Below are 23,423 nucleotides of genomic sequence, written 5' to 3' on the forward strand. Positions count from 1 at the left end.
ATAAAAATGCAAAACCACTGTCATGAAAAAAGTACGCGACATTTTAGCCAGGGAAACGCTAGATAATTTATTTCTTAATAAAAGCGACTTTCGGACGACATTTTGTTTAAATGAGGATCGTTTTGTTTCATTTTTCTGTTAATTCTGCAAGAGCATCATTATTGACTTAATATATTAAGTAGCACTTAAATGTTTCATACAACATTGGGCTGTTTTTTTTCATATTTATACATAAATATATGCTTTAATTAAAAAAATCAGTAAATGTGTATTCTATGGAAAACCAAAAGTGACTTCAAGTAACTAATAAAACATGAACATTTTAATGTGGTAAAGAGTGTGTTGTCAATGAATATAAATACAATTTTAGTTCAATAATTCCTATCATTTAAACATCTCTTACACCAGCTCCTTAGAAAGCTCACTGAACTCCATGATTGCAGTTGCCATCTTTTTTTTTTTAAGTGTTCAGACCAAAGAAATGGATTTTCTTCAGCCCCACTAACTCAGATGGCCATGTTTAAAAGCTGAAATAAATTCAATTAAGACAGTCTGTTACCCACAAACATCAAAACAGATTTCGATAAATAGATAGATAGATGGACAAAACTGTATTAATCCCTTTTTCCTTTGCATTTACTTGGGAAATGTCAGTCACGGCACGACAAGATTGTGTTATGTTATCTTGGCCTTTTGGAGTTTTTAAATTTGTATTGCTTTTGATTGTTCAAGCGCTTTGTGACCCTGGTCTAGAAATAACTATTACTTACTTACTTACTATTACAAAGAACAAGAACAAAGTTAACAAAGATCTATCAGGATACAAAGACAAAGATAAACTTAAGTCATCTTTACCAATCGAACTCCCTCCTCCTGCCCACATTTATACCAATTTATTTGTATCAATTAGGAGTGTTTATTGGAAGAAGATAAGAAATGAGAACCGCATTGTTTATCGTCACGTAGACTATTCTTATTTACGTGGGTCGATTGTCGGTAATCACACGGTTAATCACATTCAGGTCTGAATCATTTGTTGTGTGTTTTTCAAGGTCTTCTCATATCGGACCTTTTCGAAAAGTTCTCGTTCAGGTTTTGCAGACAAATTTGTTGCGCACCCTTTTTTTTTTCCTTATCTCTGCCTGGCCACTTGACAGGATGGCTGAGTTTTGTTTGTTTTTTTGAAAATCAACAGCAGTTTAATCTTTGTTCTGCCCGGCTGCATCTGCTCGATTAGGCCCCTGACGTGTTTCACGCTAGGGTTTGCGGTCGAGATATTCATGGTACCTGAAAAAGTGACTCACAGCCCTCGTGACTTCCACGCATCGTAGCTTCACTGTAATTCCTGCTATATGGGTTTCCTCTACCGCAGAGGTCGTAATGGCCCGGGCCAATCTACAACACAAGGACTTCTACCTTCCAGATTCAATTACCCGCACTCCTTCATCCTTAACCAATGCTGCTATTAATGAATCATCTACAGGAAGGTCAGCCAAGGTCACGTGAAACTAAAATGCACACATCCATGCGGAATTTTAATACGGATAAGTATGCGTTTTAATTTGTATCCTGACAGACGGTGAATGGAAGAGGCAGGAGTCAAGGTCATCAGAACCTCTCATGTTAATCGGTGGTCATTTCACTGCATGGGTAAGACAAGGAGACACATGAGAGAAGAGAGACTAGTGGCTCTACATCCAAATTTGAGATAAAGACGTCCCGTTTCAAAATATGACTGAACTCTCCCCTTCACACTTCCCTTCTCGGTCTATATATTTCTTCACAGTCTCTTTACACCATTAACTCCCTTCTTCCTGAACATTTTCCCCCTAACCGACCTCGGTCTTTCCTCAAGTACTCAGCAGCACAGTATCGTTTGCTGACCATAAAAGTTTATGATGCTAAGCTAAAGTGCTAAAAGAAGCTCATTAGCCATGTTGGCAATGTTTCAAAGTTTCAAACTTATCATTTATGAGTTCACGATGCAACTTTAAAATGAGGTAGCACCCAATTTTTGGGCTGTTTTCAGTTGAAAATACTTAATACTCTTATCACCCCAAAAAAAACATGGCCGAAACGGGAAGTTGAGTTTCTGCAAAACTGGATATGAAAACGATATGAAAAATGGAAAGACTTCAATGCATTCAATGATGTTGGGGTTGCTGTGTTGCGTAGGATTATTGTAAATGCAAAACGCAAAATTAAATTCTATGAACTAACCCAAACAAAACGCATGGGCTTTCCAACACCTATGATGATTTCAATTTTCTACTACTTAAGTTTTGTATTGTGCATTTTGGTCATGGCAAAAAAGGTTTTTCTTAATTGTAGAATTGAATTATTCTTTGCATTCGAAGCAACTTCAAGGCCTTGATTTCAGTAAAATACACACAAAGAATAGCCGTCGGGGAACGGTAATAATAATTATCCGCAATTGTGGCGTTTCATTTTTCTATTTTAGTTACCTGATTTTTTGGGTACAGCACATTTTCGTTTTGGTGCATCCCTATTTTAAACACTTGCAACATCTGTTTCTACCTGGACTCCCGCATCAACATGGCAATAACAGTGAAGCTGCCATCAATCCCCTATGGAGAGCACAGCAGGTCTAGTTCACTCTTGGACTGGAAGCATCAATGATCACACGCTTTTGTTTTTCTTGACACCTTGTGTATCTAACAGCTCTAGTGTTTCTTGGCAGCATTCGCCTTTGTGTCTCGCGCGTTAGCTCGAGGGCAGCATTCGCTACTGCCATTACCTGTTGTCCCTGAACCCTTGTCCTTTCTCCAGAAAGGGAGCCAGTAGCTCAATTCATTGCCGTCTCCTCGACACACTCATTTACAGCCCTCTGCACGCTTGACCCTGTCAGTCCGCTATTGTTTTCCAGATCCACAGAGTAAATCCTTTCCACTCTTGGCACTTCTAACGCTGGGCTGGAGACCAAACTTTTATTGTTGAATGACAATAGAAAAGACAAGAAAAAACACTATAGGGTGCAATATCTTCTTCTGCCAAGGAGTGATGTCATGTTAAATAATGTTCTAAATGTATCTTACTAAACTATTACACTATAAATGTAACCCATTTAATTATGTATTTTGTAGTGTTTAATTTAAATGTATAATTTTCAGATGATGGATAATTTATGAATATTTATTTTGGATTGATGGGATGGAATGATTGACAGCTGTGCTCCTCATGTTTTTGGGGTTGAGGGACACAGGGTGGGGAATTGAGGGAAACTGGGACTGGCGTTTTCGAGAGTGACAGGGGACAGTTCAGATGATGGACAAATAAAGATCTGATGAGTTTGTGATCAACCAAAAAGAACGAGAAAAAGCTGGATGGTGATTTATTTTTTTTGTCAGCCCGACATTCCATGTCCATTGACACTCTGCGGAATATATACAGTATATATATATATATATATGAAAACTATGGCTCAAATACGAATTTTGGTGGTTCAGGAATCCCATCTGGATCCAGCAGTATTGGAGGTTAGACTTGAATCAGCTCAATGTCTCTGCAAGCAAAAATTATTATTAAAAGACAATTAAATCCCTAAAAAAAAATCAACTTTTACGTGAGGGTGGTTACAAAATGTGTGTTTTTTTTTGTTTATTCAATTGTTTTAGGGTTGCTAAATAATCTTGCCAGAGCCTTGGCAACTCAGAGCAGTTAGGATAATACAAATCTGTAAAAAGCTAAATTAATGGCATTTTTTTGTGTATTAAAGAGTCCATTTTTCGGCAGTGTCTCTGTGTTATAGGCTGGCGACTTCTTTAGAGTGTCGCCCGCTTCTCGCCCCGGGCAGCCGGGAAAGGTTCCAACCCTCCATGACCCAGATAGAAATATACACAGTAGATAATGAGGAATGCATTGTTTGAAATTGTGAGGTTTTGTTCCATCCAGTTATCGAAAATACTTTTTTTTTTTAATCTGATTTTACGCACTCTTTAGAAAAGAGACACCATTATGTAAATTACGACCCACAAATCTATCTCAGAGGTATCAATATGGAATGTGAGACACCAAGAATGTTTCATATATATATATGAAGAATAACTCTCCTTGATTTATCTCTTATATGTGGGTGTATTCTGGGACTTATGCTACACTTGATGGTTGAGTTTAATTGAAGATAAGTTTGAGGTTTCTTCTCCATGTCTACACCTCTTTCTACGATATTCTATCCTTGTCATTAATGTGTTCAAAATGACACCATACTTGAATCGCATCCACTTCCTGTCCAATCTGAATCTGCTTCACGCAGGTTCATTTGCATCTCTTTCCGACGTTCATCGAGCTGGAACACGGTCGGTTGGACGAGTTGGACGCCAGAGACATTCATGTTCAGCACGAACACAGCGTCTGAACGTGAGGCGTGAGAACGCTCAGGCTCCATCAGTCAAGTCTGCCTGTCTTTAGACATTAATTTTGTTTACTCCTGCCCTGCCTCATCCCCTCAGAAGTTCCCTATCCCCACTTACGAGAGCGGAGGCGACTTGCAGGAGACGGAACCCTCAAACATACCAGGAGGGCTTTTTGCACAGGCCTGGTTGCATTTTTTCGAATAAATATACTGGCTTTACTGCCGTGGTTTTATTTGCTGTGACATGTGTCAAAGTGGCTCCTAAGCATTCGCTGAAAAACTCGAAGATGTCCAACACTTTCCTTGGAAGGAAGAAAATAAAATTCCATCTACAGGATTCTGTTGCAATGAAATGTAGCTCGGTATCTGAGGTCTACTCACAACTTGCCTTTGAGTTGTTACTAATTGTTGTTTGTGTACATCTTGAATGGCTGCAGAAATTCACCAAAAAAAAGGCCTACTTTTTCTCCCCTTTCTTCCCATTTTCCTTGACAGGGCCGCAGCTGAAAGTCCCAGTGGGCAGCCGTGCAGAGAGAAAATTGATTCCTCGTTGATTGAGGGTCGACAGGTAATCAAACAGAAAAAAGAAAACGTTCCCTGCAGGCAGTGTCTACGATGTTGAATGAGACGATAAAGGACAGGCCGGTACAGTGGGCCCACACTACACCACGGAGGGATGTAAAGACAATATCAGCAGACGTGGAAAGATGAAATCGTCGTGTTGGATTGTGAAGCTATACTGATGAGGAATTTGTGTTTTCATGATTTCTCTGCTAGCTTGGCTTTTCACAGCCTCGCCCGGAATGGTCCACACTTACCAATCAAGCTCAGTCATCATTTTCTGACGATTAGATATTCAAATGTTTTTCACACAACTTACGCTTCATGTTCAGGAATTTTCTCCTCAAAGCGGAGTCCTGCGGCATCTCAAACCAGGTAATCATACGATCATTAACCTGTCATACCTCCCTATGTTAGAACTTTACTCATGGTGTACAGGGTTTGTCTAAGTCCATCAAGCAAGAGGACAAAATTTGAACCGTGTTCCCTTTGCAGTATTGCTTTAGTGTCCATATATAATACATTTTTATTCAACGTCTATGATTCCATGCTTAAATAAAACTGTATGAATCATTCCACAGTGTTTGGTTTCCTGATTGTGTCAGTGAACCTCGGACCGTGTGTTCCTGGTCTTTATTGTCTCTGGACTTCAGTGAATAAAACAGGAAGAATTTTCTGCAGAAAACCGTGTGGGAGAGCGGGGAGGCAGCACGATCAGAGGAGCTGTAAAATATTGTAGTGTTCCAGACTGTTAAGGCTAAGAGATGGTCTGTAGACTAATGCCAACCCCTTAAATACAGACTCTCTGTTCTCATCTTGCACTGTTTTACAACCAAAAGAACTCCCTCTCTCTTTTTACCTATAATCTGGTAACTAACACAATCTTCTTCCAACACAGTCAATTACAGTCAGTCTCATGTCACCTTCACTGACCTGTGTCAAGTCCTGGACTATCCTTAGTATTCTTCAAAAAAGGAACCGTAAACCTCACTGTTGAATATTTGAAAGGGTGACTAATTATTAATATTTCGATTTTAAATTATGTAGGTTTTTGTCAGTGACAATTTGGGAAAGGTTTATAAAGATTGCAAGGATGGATTATTTATTTGATTAGTATAAAAAATTAAACTTTCCAGAGAACTTCATCCACTATAGAACCAAAAATGTACCTTTAAATACTCTCAAAAAAGGTAGAAATCAACCTATTTTTACAAATAAAACTTGTAAAAATGGCCAGAAACCAACATCTGAAAACAGGAAATGATGTTGGAAAACTTAAGTATGATATCCGACGGTCCATGTGAACGTAAATAATTGTTGCCCAAATTTGTAAAATGTGTTTTTTAATAAAGGTTAAAAAAAAAGATAGAAAACAAAACATCTTATTGAACGGAACGGTATTTTCAGTCCTGAAATGAACATATATTGTAGATGGTCTAGTTTATAGTTTAAACAAGAGTAAAATAAGAAAGCAATAGATGTTTAAAGCTCTTGTGGATCATGTAGATGACGTACACACTGGTTTATCTCTACGCAATGGCCTGGGAGAAAATACCAATAAATATATTAGTTTAGGGACTAAAAAAAATGCACCAAGTTGGAAGGAAAAAATTATAAAAATGTTGAGGGAAAATCCTCTGTGGTGCTCACCAGATTGAATCTGGAGCTCAGAAGATTATATCTGGTCCCCAGAAGAGTTCACTGGATAGTGTTTTTCCTGCACTCACATGCACTATCTAGTAATCAACAGAATTGATTTTGGTGCTCACAAGATAATATCTGACACTCCCATGATAGTATCTGGAGCACACACAATAGCAGCTGGTCTTATATGAGACACTACATGAAACTTTCATGAGTCCTGAGGAATGTAAATGTTAAGTGGGTCAGTCTATGAAACTGGACTCATTTCTCTCTCTCTCTCTCTCTTTTTTAAATTCATCTAGGACAAGACATTTTTTAAGACATTCACATTACGTAAGACAAACGTGACCCACTGGAAGCACAAATCCCTTTTAATTGTATTCTTCTCATTCTGACCCAGCTGTTCTTTATAGAGAGAGAAATTAAATCATAACTTCAGGACATAAAATGCTCCCGTTATAAACCATCCTTCTTTAATATTAAAAAAATAAAGGCAAGTTTGATTGTAAATTTAGATGATCAACCTCCATCAGGCGTCTAAAAAATCCTTCAAGGTCACTGGAGAATGAAAAATATACATTATACAAACGGTACGAGTCTGATGGCGATATTGTCATTTTATGGAGGCTTGAGCTTTTAGTTAACATGTCCATCAGATTGACTGTTATTGGAATTCTCTGTATAATTGTAATTAATTCAATTAATTAATTAAGTAATTCTCTGTTATTTATTTTATTTAAGACACTCCTTTATAAGTCACTATAATACCAATGTTGGCATTAATCTACTGTGACTTAGAATAAATTGTTTGTTTTATAAATTGGTCACAAAACAATCAAAACAATACAGTTAATATACATGCTTTAAAAGGTCAAGACAACAGTGACAAACACAGCAGCCCCCCAAAAAGACCCCATCAAACACAGACGGAGAGGAAGATCGTTCCAAAGCTTACGAGCAACAGCCTGGAAGGATTTCTCTCCTTTGGTACGGAAGTGTGTTCAGGAACCATCAGTAGACTCTGATCCACAGACCTCAGAGCCCAAGCTGGGGTGTAAGGCTGGATCAGATCACTGATGTAAGAAGCATCCTGACCATGAATAGCTCTGAAAGTAAGAACCAGAATTTTAAAAATTGATCCTGAAAGAAAACTGGCAGCCAGTGAAGAGTTTTAAGGATCGGGGGAAATGTGAGTTCTTCTACTAGAGCTTAGAATTCTCGCCGAGTTTTGTATTAACTGCAGGCGACACAGCTCCTTCTTGTTGAGACACGAAAATAAAGTGTTAGAAAAGTCCCACCGACTAAATTTTCTCGGAATTAAAATGAGCCTGCAACTTGTGAAACAAAAAACCTTTTGTTACAGTTAAGTCTACAGAAAAACAAGCCTGAAACTTGGTAGATAGAAAGAAACAATAAGTCTATAAGAGACATTCTTGTTGCAGAAAAAAAATCAGCCTAGAGCTTTTGCTGATTCAGCATTATGGTGAGACGTAATTTTCATGCAGTTGACATTCATTTATTGGTCATGCTATTGTAATTTTTCATTTTTAAGGTCAGTCCGTGAATATCATCCCAAGATTAAACTGCTACGCCGTTTAAAAAAGGTTTGGAGACTGCAGATTTATAGATGCAGAGTGTAAAAGTTAGATTCCTTCATATAATATCAGTGGAGAAGTGTCTTCCTCAGATGAGTGCATGACATCTGGGTGTCCCTTTGCCTTCCCAGCCCCTTTTGTTTGAGTCCAGGCATAGGATGACAAAGGGAAGTCCATGGGTCACATGATTGGACGATGAGAGCGGCATTCCTGTGTCGGACAAATCGTGAACGAAAAAGGTGAATATAATTCACTCGGAGCAAGAAACAGGGATTCAAAACAAGAAGTGATCCACATTATGATGAGAGTTTCTCATCAATAACCTCCCTGATCAATTCAGTTTTAGAATGTGCTACACATGGGAAAAACAAAAGGACAACAAACAAATCAGAGTGGCGTTGCTCTCACTCTAGGTTGGTAACAAGCGCTGACACATTCTGGACAATTTAGCGAGGAGCCATTGAGATTGCATTCAAAGGGAATCAGCAGCGGCGGAGTGTGTGTGTCTGTGTGTGTGATGGAGAGAGAGAGAAGCCTTTTGTGTTTGCGCAAATCCATTTTGTTTGGAGCCAAGGTATAATGTGGAAATTGAAACTGGAGAAATGCGATGTGACAAGGGCTTGACGGCACATCAAGCAAGTGTGTTCACGTGCAGAGAGTGAACACGCGAGCGCTAGCAAATATGAGTGAAATAAACATTAAACAGGTGGATCAGCGTGCACGAAATAAATAACTGAGGTGCACAAACGTTCAAATCAAAGCTACAAACTGCTGTCATCATGGGATCAGTCCTATGTACCTGTCAGGATGAATCAAGGCGTGTTGTTATCTGAGATGATGCATTAATGATGTTCAAATTTAGGGTTAATGGAGAAGCTCGTACCCCAAAATATGAGCGCACGCCAATGACTGCCTTGATAAATCCTTAAATTTGAACTCAATAATTGCTTAAACATAATTTTTTTGAGTCATAAATCTATTAATGTTGATATATTCAATTAAAAAAATATACTTGAAAAATAACAATTCAGATAATACTATTTTAAGAAAATAAATGATGCATTTTTAAGGTGACCTTATTTTTATAATATTAGAATAAAAAAATGTTTTTTAAGTAAATATATTATTAAAGTCGACTTGTAAATTTGTAAAAGCAACAATTTGGATTATACAAAGTATTTAAATATATATTTTCATATTATTAATATTAAAATAGAAAAATTAGTCGAATTATAAAAAGTAAATATAATAATATTAATAAGTAGGAAAGCAACCAAGTACATTTATACATTAAAAACAGTATCATAGTATCATTTACATTTAATAACATTTAACAAATCAGTTTATAAATTTAAACTATAAATATATAAATGTGTCAAACTCATTTATCTAGTTTTAGTATAAATAACAGTCATTATTGGTGTCGTTTTTTCCATCTCAACAAAGAAAAAGAAAAAAAGTCTCTGTATTTAGGCTCAAACCCAATTATTCTCCTCCTCAGCTACGAACATGATGTAACACAACAAACTAATCACAACAAACAACACATGGCTCTGTTTCAGGACTGGCAGGATGTCGACTGTGCCGTGTGATCATTTATTCATGATGTAAACAATGTGAAAAATTAGAGTCAATACGTTGACCACAGCGGAAGAGTGTTTACACGGATCGCACCACTGTGTACATTTATGTCACCGTATGTCATTTACAACCCAGGACTTGTGCATCTCAGAGAAACACCAGGTTCACTTGAGTTCAGTCGGGCTGTCAGGAAGCTTAGAAACAAAGCAAGTAAACCTGTCCTGAAGCGAGGGACGGATTCAAGGATTTTGTGGACTTCAGTGTCGCGGTTTTCTAAAAATACCCCCAAAGTCTTGAGCGTGTGCCATAAAACGGATAATAAGCGTTTAACTCTGCAGCTATGAAAAAAAACAAAACAGTTTGAACTCAATTAACCCAGAATGGTGCTGTTGTCAAACCCAGGATTAGGACTTTCATTGTCAGGCTAGTGTCGAGACAGGAGTAGGTCAGGTGTGCTCGGCACTCACGCGTGTTGATCTTCTGCAGGGAGATGTGTTTCTCCAGTTGCCGTCGTAACTTGACCTCGGCGCCGTACTTCCCCGTGGTGCCGTTGTCCGCCAGGATGAAGTGCGAGTGGAGACTATTTAGAACGGTGAGCTTGCTCAAAGGATTGGACATGGTCTGATAGGGGCGCACCACCTGGAGAGACGGGGAGATGGAAGCAGAATTAGCAGCGGGCAGTAATGATATGCTTATCGGAAGAATACTTTCAAGACGCGGACACTGGACATGAATATCTTACTCGGCGCGGTACATCAGAATTGGAAAAATACGGAACATTTTGAGAAAGTACACACTAAACTTTTTCAACTAGATTTTCTATAATTAGCCAAAAAGGGCAAAGCTCACAAATTGTTTCCCCCTAATCCATGTTCCCGTCCTGAACAATGATGTAAAGCTTTTGGTAGAGAATGTCAGAACAAGCAGCCAAGATGAGTTTTCACTTCAGGGAGAAAAGTTATGGTCAAGGTTCAGACTACCTGAGTACAACATCTGCTCTTGGACATCACATGATGCCAGGTAAGGATTCACATTTCTAGACGTCTTCAATAGGTGAGGTATTGCGGGTGGTTCCGAAAGGGGGGAGGTCCAGGGTAACACCCAAGGAAACACTGAGGAGGCCATGTCTTACAGTTCTGGTATTACAATAAAAGCTTAACCCTTGTGTTATCCCAGGGTTGCCCCGGAAAACAAATGTGTTTGAGGTATCCCTTGTGTTGTCTCTGGGTCAAGGTGACCTGACACCTTAAAACAAGGGTTGAGCATCCAGTTTTCATAGATCTGTAGCTAGTTGTTTACAGTATAAGAGTGATTACACCAATATTTCTATCTTTCTCTCCATCCATCCATCTATCTATCTGAACATGAACTGTATTCCATTTGTGTTCTCCTTTTCAATTTCGGTAAAACAGCAACCATGGAAAATAAAAACATTTAACATGCATTTTTAAATAGTCCGATATTATCTGAATTAGTTATTTGCAGTAAACTCTCTCCACTCTCACTGCACCTGAACCCATTTCACACAATTTAGCCCCAAAAGAATTTTGATAGAATAGAAAGTACTGCTTTTGCATCAGTTTGGGTAAAATTGGTTAATGAAACAGTTTTGTAGTATCTTCATTTCAAAAGGCCACTAGATGTCATTATCTGCTTAATAATCTATTGCTCTTATCTACTAATTTAATGAATTATCCCATTCATTTCAAAAGTAAAGTGTGATCTAGTGGCCTTTCAAAATTAAGAACACAGTTTCATGATACAGTTCCTTCCGTTTCATGAGGCATCATCGACCCATCACTAGTCAAAACCTTAATAATGTCCATCCTTAATCAACATTGTGTCATAACTGACGACATATGCTATGGTAAATTTATACTAGTCAAATATACCAAGTAAATCATTGAGACTAAATAAATAACATTAAACTAGTATACCATGAACATATAGCTTCGGGCTATGACTTGGAAGGGAGTGAAACTTTTGTGGCTTTACCAACATAGATGAGTGTATAATGTGACAACTTTAGTTTAAGTGCCATAACTAGGAAGTTAATATTTGAATTAAGTTGGAACAATAACCGAAACCTTAAACACAAATCAAAAACGACATAAAACGACCTAAATTAGTTTATACATCAAGACAGCCATATATAGAATCATGGCCCTGCTGTTCCGTATCTAAAAATGTCTGACTCAGATTGTCATTTTGTCACTTCAGCCCGGCGAGGCTGCACCAAGGCGGGTGTCAGGTACATGTGCTTCCACCTCGCTGTCGTGTCAAACCAAGCATGAAAAACAGCTTCAGCACTTCATCATCTCATTTCGGCGCGTTACATTAATAGGTTCTGCATGACTCGCTCGCTACTGCTGGACATTCTGATGAAATCTTAACTCAAAACTCAACAATGATCCCAAAGGTTCGAAGTCAGCAGGTGCGCGACCAGCTGTCTTTTTCACTCTCCTAAATTGTTGCTCAAGGACCGGCTCTGGCTTGTTCAGCGCTTCTCGAAAAACTTGCTGTTCGCATCACATCGTGAGCCATGAAACTCGGCCAAATTTCACACTGAAACGGCCTCACGATAATGTTGGCTGTGGACTCACATCTTTGCCGACAAGGTCCTCCTGATTCTCCACGATGCCCCAGGGAGCGATGCCGATGGTGCAGATCTTTCCCCTGGACTTGGAGGCGTGGTCTTTTAGTGCATCGCCCACGTGGCGAATCACCCCTGTTGGTGTACGGAGAAGAACGGTAATCGGATTTGAAACGTTGGGTTCGTCCTTCAGATCAGATCAAAGACAGCAAGAGATATGCACACCCACACATTAGAGTGACCTTTCATTGCAGACCTGATGAACGTGGAGGCTACATCGCCGCTTTTCCTATGAGGTAACAACTCAAAGCATGCTGGGAAATTAAAGGCAACAAGGTGATACCTTTTAGTAGAGATCTACACCTGAAGTATCTGTAGCTCCGTCTATTTCTCATTACAAGTAATGGGTTGAGGAGGGTTAACAGTGTAAAGCTTGGATTACGGAGCATAGAGTGCCATCTAGTGGTCCAGAGAATATATCATGAAACCTCATCAATGCATTGCTACTCTTAACTCTCACCAAGATGAGATTCTGCTTTGGGAAAACGCAGGAAAAATGATTGGACGATCTACAATTTCTGTCTATCTTGTTTGACCAAAGTTAAAAAGTGTATAATTGTGTGTATTCGATGTATGCAAAGTATATATTTTGTGTGTTGTGAGGTGTACGATTTAAGATCAAGTCAGAGGTAAACAGTTAACAAAGGGTGTGTATTGGAATGAATTTGGCAATATGATCCGAATCACAACACAGTAGCAACGAAACACTTTTTATTGATAATTAAGAAGCAACAACAATTTGTAGTATTGCCCGAGTACATAACTCTGGCGTGGCAGCATTGACAAACCATATGTTAGGGTGTTGTCATTTGTTTTGAAACCAAAATATGTCCAAACATCAGCTTCAAAAGCTGCTGTATCTTCTCGTCCTCAGTCATAGCCCAACACCTTGTTGATCCAGCTGCAGAGGGCGTAATGTCTACTGCCATATGGCAACCGCACGTGTAATTGCAACACAAAAACTATCAAACAACGTGAATATTTCATTAATAATTGTAAAAAAAACAAAAAACATTTTTATACACATTTCATAGATCATGAAAAACCCTAAAAGAACTATGATAAAAATAAAAGGTGATTTGACAGCGAAAACAAAGAAGAATTAAAATTAAGAATTTTTAAACCTACTTTATTTTAAGTAAGTAAGTCATAGTTATTTGTATTTAACCTCAGCTGAGAAACATCTTTCTCAAATCTCTATGGACGATCCCTTTGGAAGCTGTTGTATTTGACACACCAAGTTTCCATCATTCCTTAAAAGTGTATTATTATATATAGAAAGTAGAAGACTGTCATAATGGTACAAGCTGGCACTTCTTCGCTATCCAAACACAAATATGTAAAACTTGGCTAAACACACCGTTGTAGCAATGGATGGTGTCAACATATGTTATTATAAATATGTAAAACTGTTCAAATTATTCAATACAAACCAATTATTCTTAACAGTATTGACACTTTTACCCCATTTTCCAAGTTGAAAAATACATTTATGTTAGTTTATTTTGGACTGTTTCTCCATTAAAACTGTAACAGTTTGCTTGTGTCATTATTTGCTGTGTTAACCTCCACAGTGAAGTGAGGAACAATTATGAACAGTTGTGAGTCATCACCACAGATCAGATCAAGAACTTAAGCATGCACCACTTGAACACGAGGAGCTCCCGACTTTATTTTATCTCTAACAACTCCTTTATTGCTCAATTATCTCATGCAGCCTTTAATCTACCAGCCGTCATTGTCTCTCATCACTCCCTTGAATTTGTAGCCTCCTAGTCCTCCACCAGCTCTGACGCTTTTTCAGATCCACCCACTAGTAATGAAGCCACAGATTCAGCCCACTGAGCCCCATAATCCAGTTCCAGGTCCGGCTCATCCAGCTGAAGAGATCTCTTACATCAGTCTGACAGAGTCGGTGGAGACATTCCAGCCATGTCTCCGAGCGAGCGAAGGCAGCGTTCCATCTCATCTGGAATCTTACCAGATGTTGACGAGCGGATGAAGATCCATCCAGGCATTTATACGCCTTGATGATGTGCCATCGCTACGTATACAGAGAATATTTCTCAACCAACCTGATAACAACTTATGATTTATTAATAAAGTAGTAACGATTCTACTCAATTTATTTAGGAATTTTTTGCGTTTCTCAGTTTGACCTTCGACTGAGAATGAAAAAAAAATATATCTCCTGATCTCAGAGTTGCAGTTATAGATGTATCATTTTAAATATTCATTCAGAAGCAGCTACCAGTCAATAGTACGGTCTGTGAGTGTATGTCTGGACCCGTAGTGGGAGATTGATTTCCTAAGACGCAAGAAAAAAAAGGTAACAAAGTCTGAAAGAGATTTAAAAACTGAAAAGAAAGACAAAAAATGTTGTATTAAATGGACCACAGTTGGAAAATATCAATCAATATAAGGCATTGTTCTTGTTTTTTCAACGGTATTGACAAAATCCCTAAATCAAAGAGATTTAAAAAGTTAAACTTACTGCTTGTAATTGTCAGTGGCCAGCAAGAGTTTTAAACAATACAGTCCCAATTAAAAGAAACAAACTCCTGAAAAACTACAAATTATACTCACTTTCATCACCTACTCTTGTGTAAGTTGGAAAGACTTAACAGAAACTGATTTAAACCTTTCTTCCCGGAGGCTATAGACGGTTCTTTAAATTAAGAATTTTACTGTACTATGATATAGTTTGACACTCCTTGTCCAAAAAGAAAGTTTGTTTAATTTGTATTTAATATACTATTTAATAATATTTTTTTTTAAATGGTGTGTTTATAACACCCTTCCCTTCTCCTGTACTTCTGTAGACTTCTAATGTGTACCAATGTTTACTGTTGTTGATACATCTCTTATTATTATATATGATTATATAATGATTTGATTTTAATATTTGTATGGTTTATTACGATTCAATTTTTTTCTTTAATATGTGTAATGTATGTCTTAATATAATATGTATGTTTATTCATTTTTGGGGCGAATGTGGAACAAAGATATATCTTATCTCGTATTTAATCTTATCTTGTCTTATTAGAAAAATAAGAAAAATAAGGCCTTGACCTTTTAAGATTTTTCAAGTTTCTGTGAACATCTTTTCATGGTAAAAAGCCTTGTGTAACATGAACAGTTTTTCCTCTTCATAACAGCCAGACATACATCACTTGAAAGCATAACCTTGGTGCAGCTTAACTGATGCTGAATATATAATACTGCACAATCAAACAGCGACTAGAGTTTTTAAAACATTATTAATATCTGATAATAAGTACTGCCGTTCCTCACCTGTGTTGACCCCGCCGGTGAAGATCCAGGCGCCCGTCGTCATGGCAGCCTTGATTAGCCCTTTGCCAAAGACCTGCTTGAGTTTGGGCTGCAGCTCGAAGTTCTGCAACCCTCCGTGGACTGAGATGAGCAGCTTGGGCAGATCCAGCTGCCATTCCTTGGTCATCAGGTGGAGCAGTAGGTCAGGTTTGGTGTCACATGACACCCGCACGTACTGTGGAGAGACGCCCGTCAATAACGTTGCGTTTTAAACAAAAACTTTATTCGTATTCCTCGACCTGACACGCGCCAGGATGAATAATTGAACACCGGGATTGAATTAGGCGATCATCTGAATCGTCTCCTGCGAGCGCGAGGTGATTTTAGAAGCATTATGACGACAAAGAAGATCCAGCTGAACCCAATCACCAAATGATTTATGTAATGCAGTCACCTGAAACCCTCTCGTTAGAAGTCATCAGTCGACTGTAATGAAGTGCTAACAACACATCTGATGGATTCTTCTCTCGCCGCCTCTGATGAGACATTATTTTATCCACATCATGATTCCACTCCGGCGCTGCAGCCTCGTGACAGTCATCCTTGATTTACTACAGCACTTATCTTAGCGAAACCTTCCATTTTGGATTTTAAAAAATATAGCAACACTTTGTCCAAAATCTTACACAAATCTGTTTTTCTTTGACCTGCAGTGAACTACAAAGGTGCAGCATCTGTTTAAAAACAGCTGATGACCTTTAGAGGATTTAAAGAAATCACCTGAAGGCATCATCCACCAGCTGTTATTGCTGTTTTTGTTGACACGTCATGACATGACATGTGTGCTTTTGTATTATTAGCGTAGAATTTGGTACAGAGCATTTTAAAAGACACTTTCCATCCTGGTCACCCCTTGTTTGACGGTACAGGTCAATGAAATCCAGAACAAACAGACTTAAAAACAGTTCTTTAACCATCCTCAATGCCATAAAAAAGAATTCTTAACACAATATTTTAAAGTGGGATTGTGCGGTAATATAATAAGACAGAATAAAGGGTGATATACGTGTGTTTTACTGCAGTAATAGGACTGTGTGTTTTTTATCCATTTGTTTATTAATGTCGTTTTTAATCACCGTCATGTGCACTTTGATACTAATCGTAGTATTTTTTTTTTGCTGTATTTATTTTTGCACTTACTGTTTGAGACCTTTTTTAACCTCGTTGTACTTGTTACAATGACAATAAAGGCCTGAACTGAACATTTGCTAGTAAAAGCATGAATGCTCCTTTCCAGATGCAACACTAACAGACTCAGGGACTGACTCATTCCTTGTGCTATTAGATTGTATAATTCTGAGTTTGGGGGCAGGAGCGGAGTGAAACGGTGAGAAGATTATGTTATTCTATGTTAATCTTTGACATGTTTATGTCTTTATGCATCAAGTGGTGTACCTCAAGGGTCATATTAGGGACCATTTGGAACCTAAAATTCGGCTTTCTGCCACTTGGGGTGTCATCAGCGAACACCCCAAAAAAAACCTCATAGTTATGTTGAAGTCATCCAATTCAAGATGAGAAATAAGAGGGAAAATGTAATAAAAGAAACCATTTTTTTTATTTCTCTCTGAAGCTACTGCTGGGACGCCAATTCATGCTTTTACAATAATGAGAACAAAGTATCGTTCAATTTCTAGTGTACATTAAAAAAAAACACGACTTCTAATAAGAATGGAAAGAAGAAGAAGAAGGCTTCCTGTGTGACTAAGAATTGATTTTAAGATCCATTAGTTGTTTTATAAAGTTGCCTTGGAGCTGTTTTGTGTCTGAATGTGTGTCTCTTTACATTTACTATATACTTTTATCAATCAGAAGTTTCAATTTGTAACATTTTAGAGATTGATTAAAATTGAATTGTAATGTTTTCCATTGAAATGCTATTTTTCCACTTTTTTTCCTTAACAACTTAAAGTATGAAGCATGTTATTAACCATAAAACAGTTTGAGATCTTTAGAAAATACACTGCACAGCTACATCTGTGGACTCTTGACGATTGAACTTGAAATATTTTCGACTCTACTGTAAGAGAAGATTTATTTTCATCAGTGATCCGAAGGTAAACCTATTGCCTGAGACAAAAGGATGATTATCATGAGCTCCTCTCACACACTGACGAAAAGGGAATATTTGGAGGATTCACCATGGCTTTATTAGAGTGTCCTCCTCCCTGGAACTCGATGGTGCCGAAGGCGTCGGTCGGGCTGAGCTGGGTGTGCTTGCTGATGGACCACTTCTCCGAGAGGCCGTCATTTTTGCCCAAACGATCCGCCTTATCATTCTGACTGCATGAGATTCCCGGGGGCAGACCGACATGCTGACCTACGAGGCGACCGCAGCAGCACCTGCAGGAGTGAGGCGCAGACGAGGGGAGTTAGAAATGACATTACACAGAATAATTGAATTTCTGGGATGTCTGAGCCCAGAAAAGAAAGAATAGTGAGGGGGAGACACCGGACACCGAAATATGATAGAGTGTCATACGGCACTATCTCCACATTAGGGGGGAATTATACTGTAAGTATAATCCAAATAAAGTATTCAAACTGGATTAAACAAAAAATATGGAAATAAAAGTTGTCGTTTTTTTCTTTTTCTTCTCTTTTTTTTTTTTTACAATGAAAATGCTTTTTTATTTTAAAAAAAGGCAAATATTTGATTTTGAATGACACCTAAAAGAAAATCAGGACCATTTTGTACCTGCTCAAGTACATGTTGCTCCTTTTGTCATGATAAAAAACACCTTGAACAGAAGATTGATGTTCAGTGTCAGTAGCATAAAAAACTAGTCAAAAAAAAAGGTTTTCAGGACTTTTCTTCTTTGTATATCTGAAAATATTATCCATTTAAAACTTGATGGTTATGTCGGAGCAACATGATACATGTGCAGGACATTTCTTTAGTTTTGAATTATCACTCCTGAATGGTTGTGTGGACATTTGAGAAACTGTAAATGTTTTTTATTGTACAAAATACAATTTAGTCATTTAAATCTCTGTTAAGAGAGACAATGTACGGAAAACTTACACCCTGATAAAGAGAGAAAACATGTTTTCTTTTTATTAAACTATATCTTTTTCAAGGGGGCGCATAGTATTGTACTATATATTATCGTTATTATTGTTAATATATATATTTTTTTCTTATAAATTACAAATTTACTAAATTTTTTTACTTTCTCATTAAACTTTGAGCCCTTTTTTAGAATTTGAAATATCATTGATAGCAATGAGCACAATGTGATATAACAGATATAGAAGCATAGAGAAATGAACCTTCAATAGATTTCTGGATCCGGACGTTAATTAAAAAAAAAAAAACACCAGAAAATAGATTAATGCTTATGTTTATATCGTGACCTATAAAAAAATTCCAACTAAGATATACAATGGAGATTATGAAGATCAATAATTATTTAGAGACCTCCAGTAAAACTAAGATTGACAGGAAATTGTTACTTCCTCTTAAAAACAGTTTGTAAAATATAAATACTATTCAACCTGCGACCAAGTGGGGTAAAAGATTTTTGACCTTGCCAAAGACTTTCTTACACAACTGTAAAAAATAAACAACAACAAAAGTTTTTTCAAACAACAGCAAAACTTTCTTATATGTTCGCTTTCAATCGTGTCATCAACCACCAGGTGGCGAGCTAATTTGCTCTTCCTTTTCAGATCATCGCCATGTCGGATCGATAGCATGGTTGATGTCAATAGCTATGACGTTAGTTTTGACCAGGAAGTTATGATACAACGCCAAAAAACCTCTATAAAAATAACATTTAACTCTTAGTTCTGGTTGATTTCTTGTGTTTATTTAAGCTTGCAGCTAGTTATTTAGAGATAAGTAGATCATTAGCATCAAAAAAAGAGTAGCGCATCAAGCTAGCTTCTCTTTTATACACTAGAGAAATAAGTCTTGTTTTTACTGAGCCATGGGCATTGTTACAATTTGAATTTCATTGAATAAACATTGTGAAAAAGGTGCACAAAGTGTTTGTTAAAAATAACAATTCACACAGCAGTTACTTACCTATGGGGGTCTTTGGCGCTCACTATGATATGAACACATTCTCTCTTGCTGAATGCTCTTTCTATCCACGATTTCTGTGCCTGCGGAGACAAGAGGAGACGGACTGAGACTGTGTTCGACCAGTTAATGGAACGGTGACCCCGGCATGCTAGGGGTGACAGCGCACAGACAGCGGCAACATCACCTACATGTGCGACCGCTCCCGTCTTAGTGTCCGTCAAACACAGCAAGTTTTTTATTTTTGTTCCAGCTTTTCATAAAACATGAATTCAGCTGAATCATTGATCGAAAAAAAAAACAGAACCATTTGTTTTCGGACTCGAATGTCAATATTTGAAGGTCACTTGCGGACGCGGCGAAGAAAGAGGATACACATAATTTACAGGACGCACAAATCTTTAATGTTGCTCAGAGACCGGACCAGATGGAGGGGGTTTGGAAGTGGATGTTGGAAGCATCGGGGCGTTAAATAATGTCAGAGTTACCCAGTTACTTAAGACATTCCTGCCGCAATCTTCGACAACGTGTACACGCGTGACCTGCGTGTTCTTGTGGCGATGATGATGACAAAGTGTTTTGTTGCGATCCAGATAGTGTTGTGTGACGCATATGAGGGAATGACTGGAGCCAATTATTCTGAGATTGCTTCTAGACTTGATACACAAATGTACGGATAAACGTGAGCAGAATTCCAAAAAGAGGTCGATGCAGAACATGCTATGACTGGAATATGTTTTCCCATCATGGAAAGATGTTCCCACTTAACCACCATGAATTTAAATGATCACTCATATCTGGTTTAACGATGCTACGCTTCCAAGAACCCGACTAGAAGAAAGAAAAACTATATATATCTCATGCCACAATGGAGATGAAAAGATTGTGGCGTTATTTAAAAGCGCTCTCTAGTTTTTATATTTGTACTTTTCCAAGTCCACCGTGTCGTATCTGATGATGATCGCCGAGACGGATTACATGGAGCAGGAGGATGTGGAATGAAAAGATAAGATACAAACGTGTTTAAGGGAGGAATATGAATGAGGGGAAAAAAAGTCTACTTGAAGAAGTGTCTGATCATCACTAATAAGATCAATACAAGTGAAGCAAAAATATGGTTTTAAATACGAGCCAACATTCCCCTGAAGATTTGTAATAAGAATGTTTTGTGTTTTCTTGGTAGACGACAGCGGAGGTGAGAGGGCATACACACTCTGCAATAACGATTTAGAAAACATTTTAATCCACACAACATTTATAACTTTAAAACTAAATAAAGTTTGATTCAAGAGGTTGCCAGGCATCAGTCTTCTCCTGCAACAGAAACTGCCATCATTAAGCAATGTTTTTTGTTTGGAAACTGTCGTTTCACAATTCAGAGTTCATCCCATTTTGATCACTTTACTTTAGTGCTGCTTTTCTAGTTTCTGACGATTTTAATTGTGTTCTGGTTGACACACAGGGGAGCTTGATTTCTCCACCACAGACCCAGATCCGTGTCGACTTCAAAAGCTGCATGAGTTTGGAGTTAGGGTTTGAAAGTTATTCCCACTTTGATACCAGATTCAAACATTTGGATTTTGGGTCGGGATGGTAGACAGTAGTAGGATACTTGATTCAAAGGTATTCCCTAGGCTGAAAAAAAACAACTTTGCCTTTACAGATTGTCCTGGGGCCGCCCCTGGGTCTCTCCCTGTTGGACATGCTTTGAATACCTCACTATTAGAATGGGCAGCCAACCGAAAGCACTGCTCAATTCCACTACCTCCAGTGAAACAAAGCTCCTCATCCTTTATCTAAGGGAGTCGCTAAGGATCACTCTAATTGGACTTTGTGTACTTTCTTGTTTTTACCAACCAAGGAAATATGTATTAGTCAGTAGTTATAAAGAAAGCGTAAGAACAGATTCCAATTGATTTTTCAGAAAATGATGGTAGTATGGGAAAGAAAACATGATAAAATGAAGAAGCTGTTTTTCTTCTCCAAATGTGGTTGTTGTGAACGCTACTAAGGGAAGTGTGAAGAATAAAAAACGATACACTGCTATATATGAGGAAAAGTAAAGTATGTTATTCAATATAAAACAGCACTGTATATTTTTTTCTTTTGTCAAATCATAAATTTCTCTAAACTCAGGAAAATTGTGTCACAACACAATCGGGAGCTTCTAATACATGTGTTTGTGTCTCTTCGTTCGACTATTGTAACAATTTATTTGGTCTCTAAAGCACAGGGATTTGTCTCTGCAACCAAGAATTCTGACCTGCTCTAGTAGAAGAACTCACATTTCCCTAATGCTTAAAACTCTTCACTGGCTGCCAGTTTTTTTAGGATCAATCTTAAAATTCTGGTTCAGATCTATTCATGGTGAGGCTCCTCCTTACATCAGTGATCTGATCCAGCCTTACACCCGAGCTCGGGCTCTGAGGTCTGTGGATCAGAATCTACTGATGGTTCCTGAAGACGCTTCCCTCTTCGTTTGATGGCGTCTACGACTCTTTCAAGAAACATCTTAAAACTTTTTCTTAATTATATTAGGGCTGCTATGTGTGTCACTGTGTAGTCTTGGCCTTTTAAAGGTTTTTGATTTGTATGTATTTTCAACCGTGTATTGTTTTGATGTTTAAACGCTTTGTGACCCTGGTAACTGAAAGGTGCTGTACAAATATACAGTATATTACTTACTTTCTTACATATATTTTTTATAGTTGTTTTATGGTTTTTATTTAAATAATATATGTGTGCAGCATTTTTTAATGCAGTATTTAGAATTGACATGCAAATATTTACAACATTTTTTCATTCTGGTGTTGCAATTTAACTTTCAGCTGGTAGATGGCAGTCACAACGTCCTCTGCAGCTAAAGGAACAATGAAATCCTGCGACATCCCAACGATGACTGAGGACGAGAGGATAGCATTCACTTGGCTCCAGCTGCTTTTACAGGTGATTTATTTTACTTATTCACTTTCGGTAATAATTATTTAAAACAAAATAGTGACACAATTTTAAATAAAAGGTCAGCGTCACCTGGACTCATAAAGTTTTTAAGGATTACTAGATGTTGATTTGTCAGTTTATAAACAAGTACGGAGCTGATGTCAAACACTTCAAAAGAAAAAGGAACAGGACAAAAGCCTACTTCGAGAAAGAGAGAGGTTGTGTTGTTTACTTAATTTTGGACCATCTGATGTGTCTATTTTTTCACTTACCTGTGACCAGAACCTGTTATCAAGAGGGAAATAGAGAGCACCGGCAACAGAGGTTTTCTAAGACCTGTGGTTAAGAGGAGCTTTGTTATCTGCTAGTAATTTGGAGCGGGAGCTTCTTCATGTTGAAAGGAGCCAGCAAAGGTGACTTCCCCTCAGAGAGGAGAGAGTGGGTTTCCCCGACAAGTCACGTCCCTGCGACGGTTTGCAGGAGTTTTGTTTTGCGCCGCAGAGTCCAGAAAAAAGACCGACAGAAAGAAAGTGAAGAGGACACACAAAGCAGACTCCTACACAACGCAAACAAAAAAAGGCCCAGATTATTGTTTCCTTATTGTCTATTCTGGGAGCGCTGCCTCGTCTCTTCTCTCAGCCGGCGGAGACGAGACGTGCTTGTTCAGGGCTTTCCCCGCTGCCACGACTACAACAACACTCGTCCGCGTGACTG

At 38.1% G+C, this 23,423-nt stretch overlaps 1 protein-coding gene across 11 annotated transcripts in view; it reads right to left on the minus strand.

Annotated features, from left to right (window-relative positions):
* Positions 1–23,423, minus strand: part of trpm3 (transient receptor potential cation channel, subfamily M, member 3) — a 160,939-nt gene that overhangs the window by 69,609 nt on the left and 67,907 nt on the right. For all 11 annotated transcript variants that reach the window (XM_087794731.1, XM_087794729.1, XM_087794726.1 and 8 more), the window contains exons 2-6: positions 19,773–19,852; positions 17,884–18,085; positions 15,704–15,917; positions 12,357–12,481; positions 10,221–10,392 (exon numbers count right to left, since the gene is read on the minus strand). In XM_087794731.1, coding sequence (XP_087650857.1) covers positions 10,221–10,392; positions 12,357–12,481; positions 15,704–15,917; positions 17,884–18,085; positions 19,773–19,852 — 793 coding nt within the window. The remainder of the gene's footprint in view (positions 1–10,220; positions 10,393–12,356; positions 12,482–15,703; positions 15,918–17,883; positions 18,086–19,772; positions 19,853–23,423) is intronic.

The sequence above is a fragment of the Callionymus lyra genome, chromosome 1, assembly GCF_982586985.1.
Source record: "Callionymus lyra chromosome 1, fCalLyr1.hap1.1, whole genome shotgun sequence".
Lineage (NCBI taxonomy): Eukaryota > Metazoa > Chordata > Actinopteri > Syngnathiformes > Callionymidae > Callionymus > Callionymus lyra.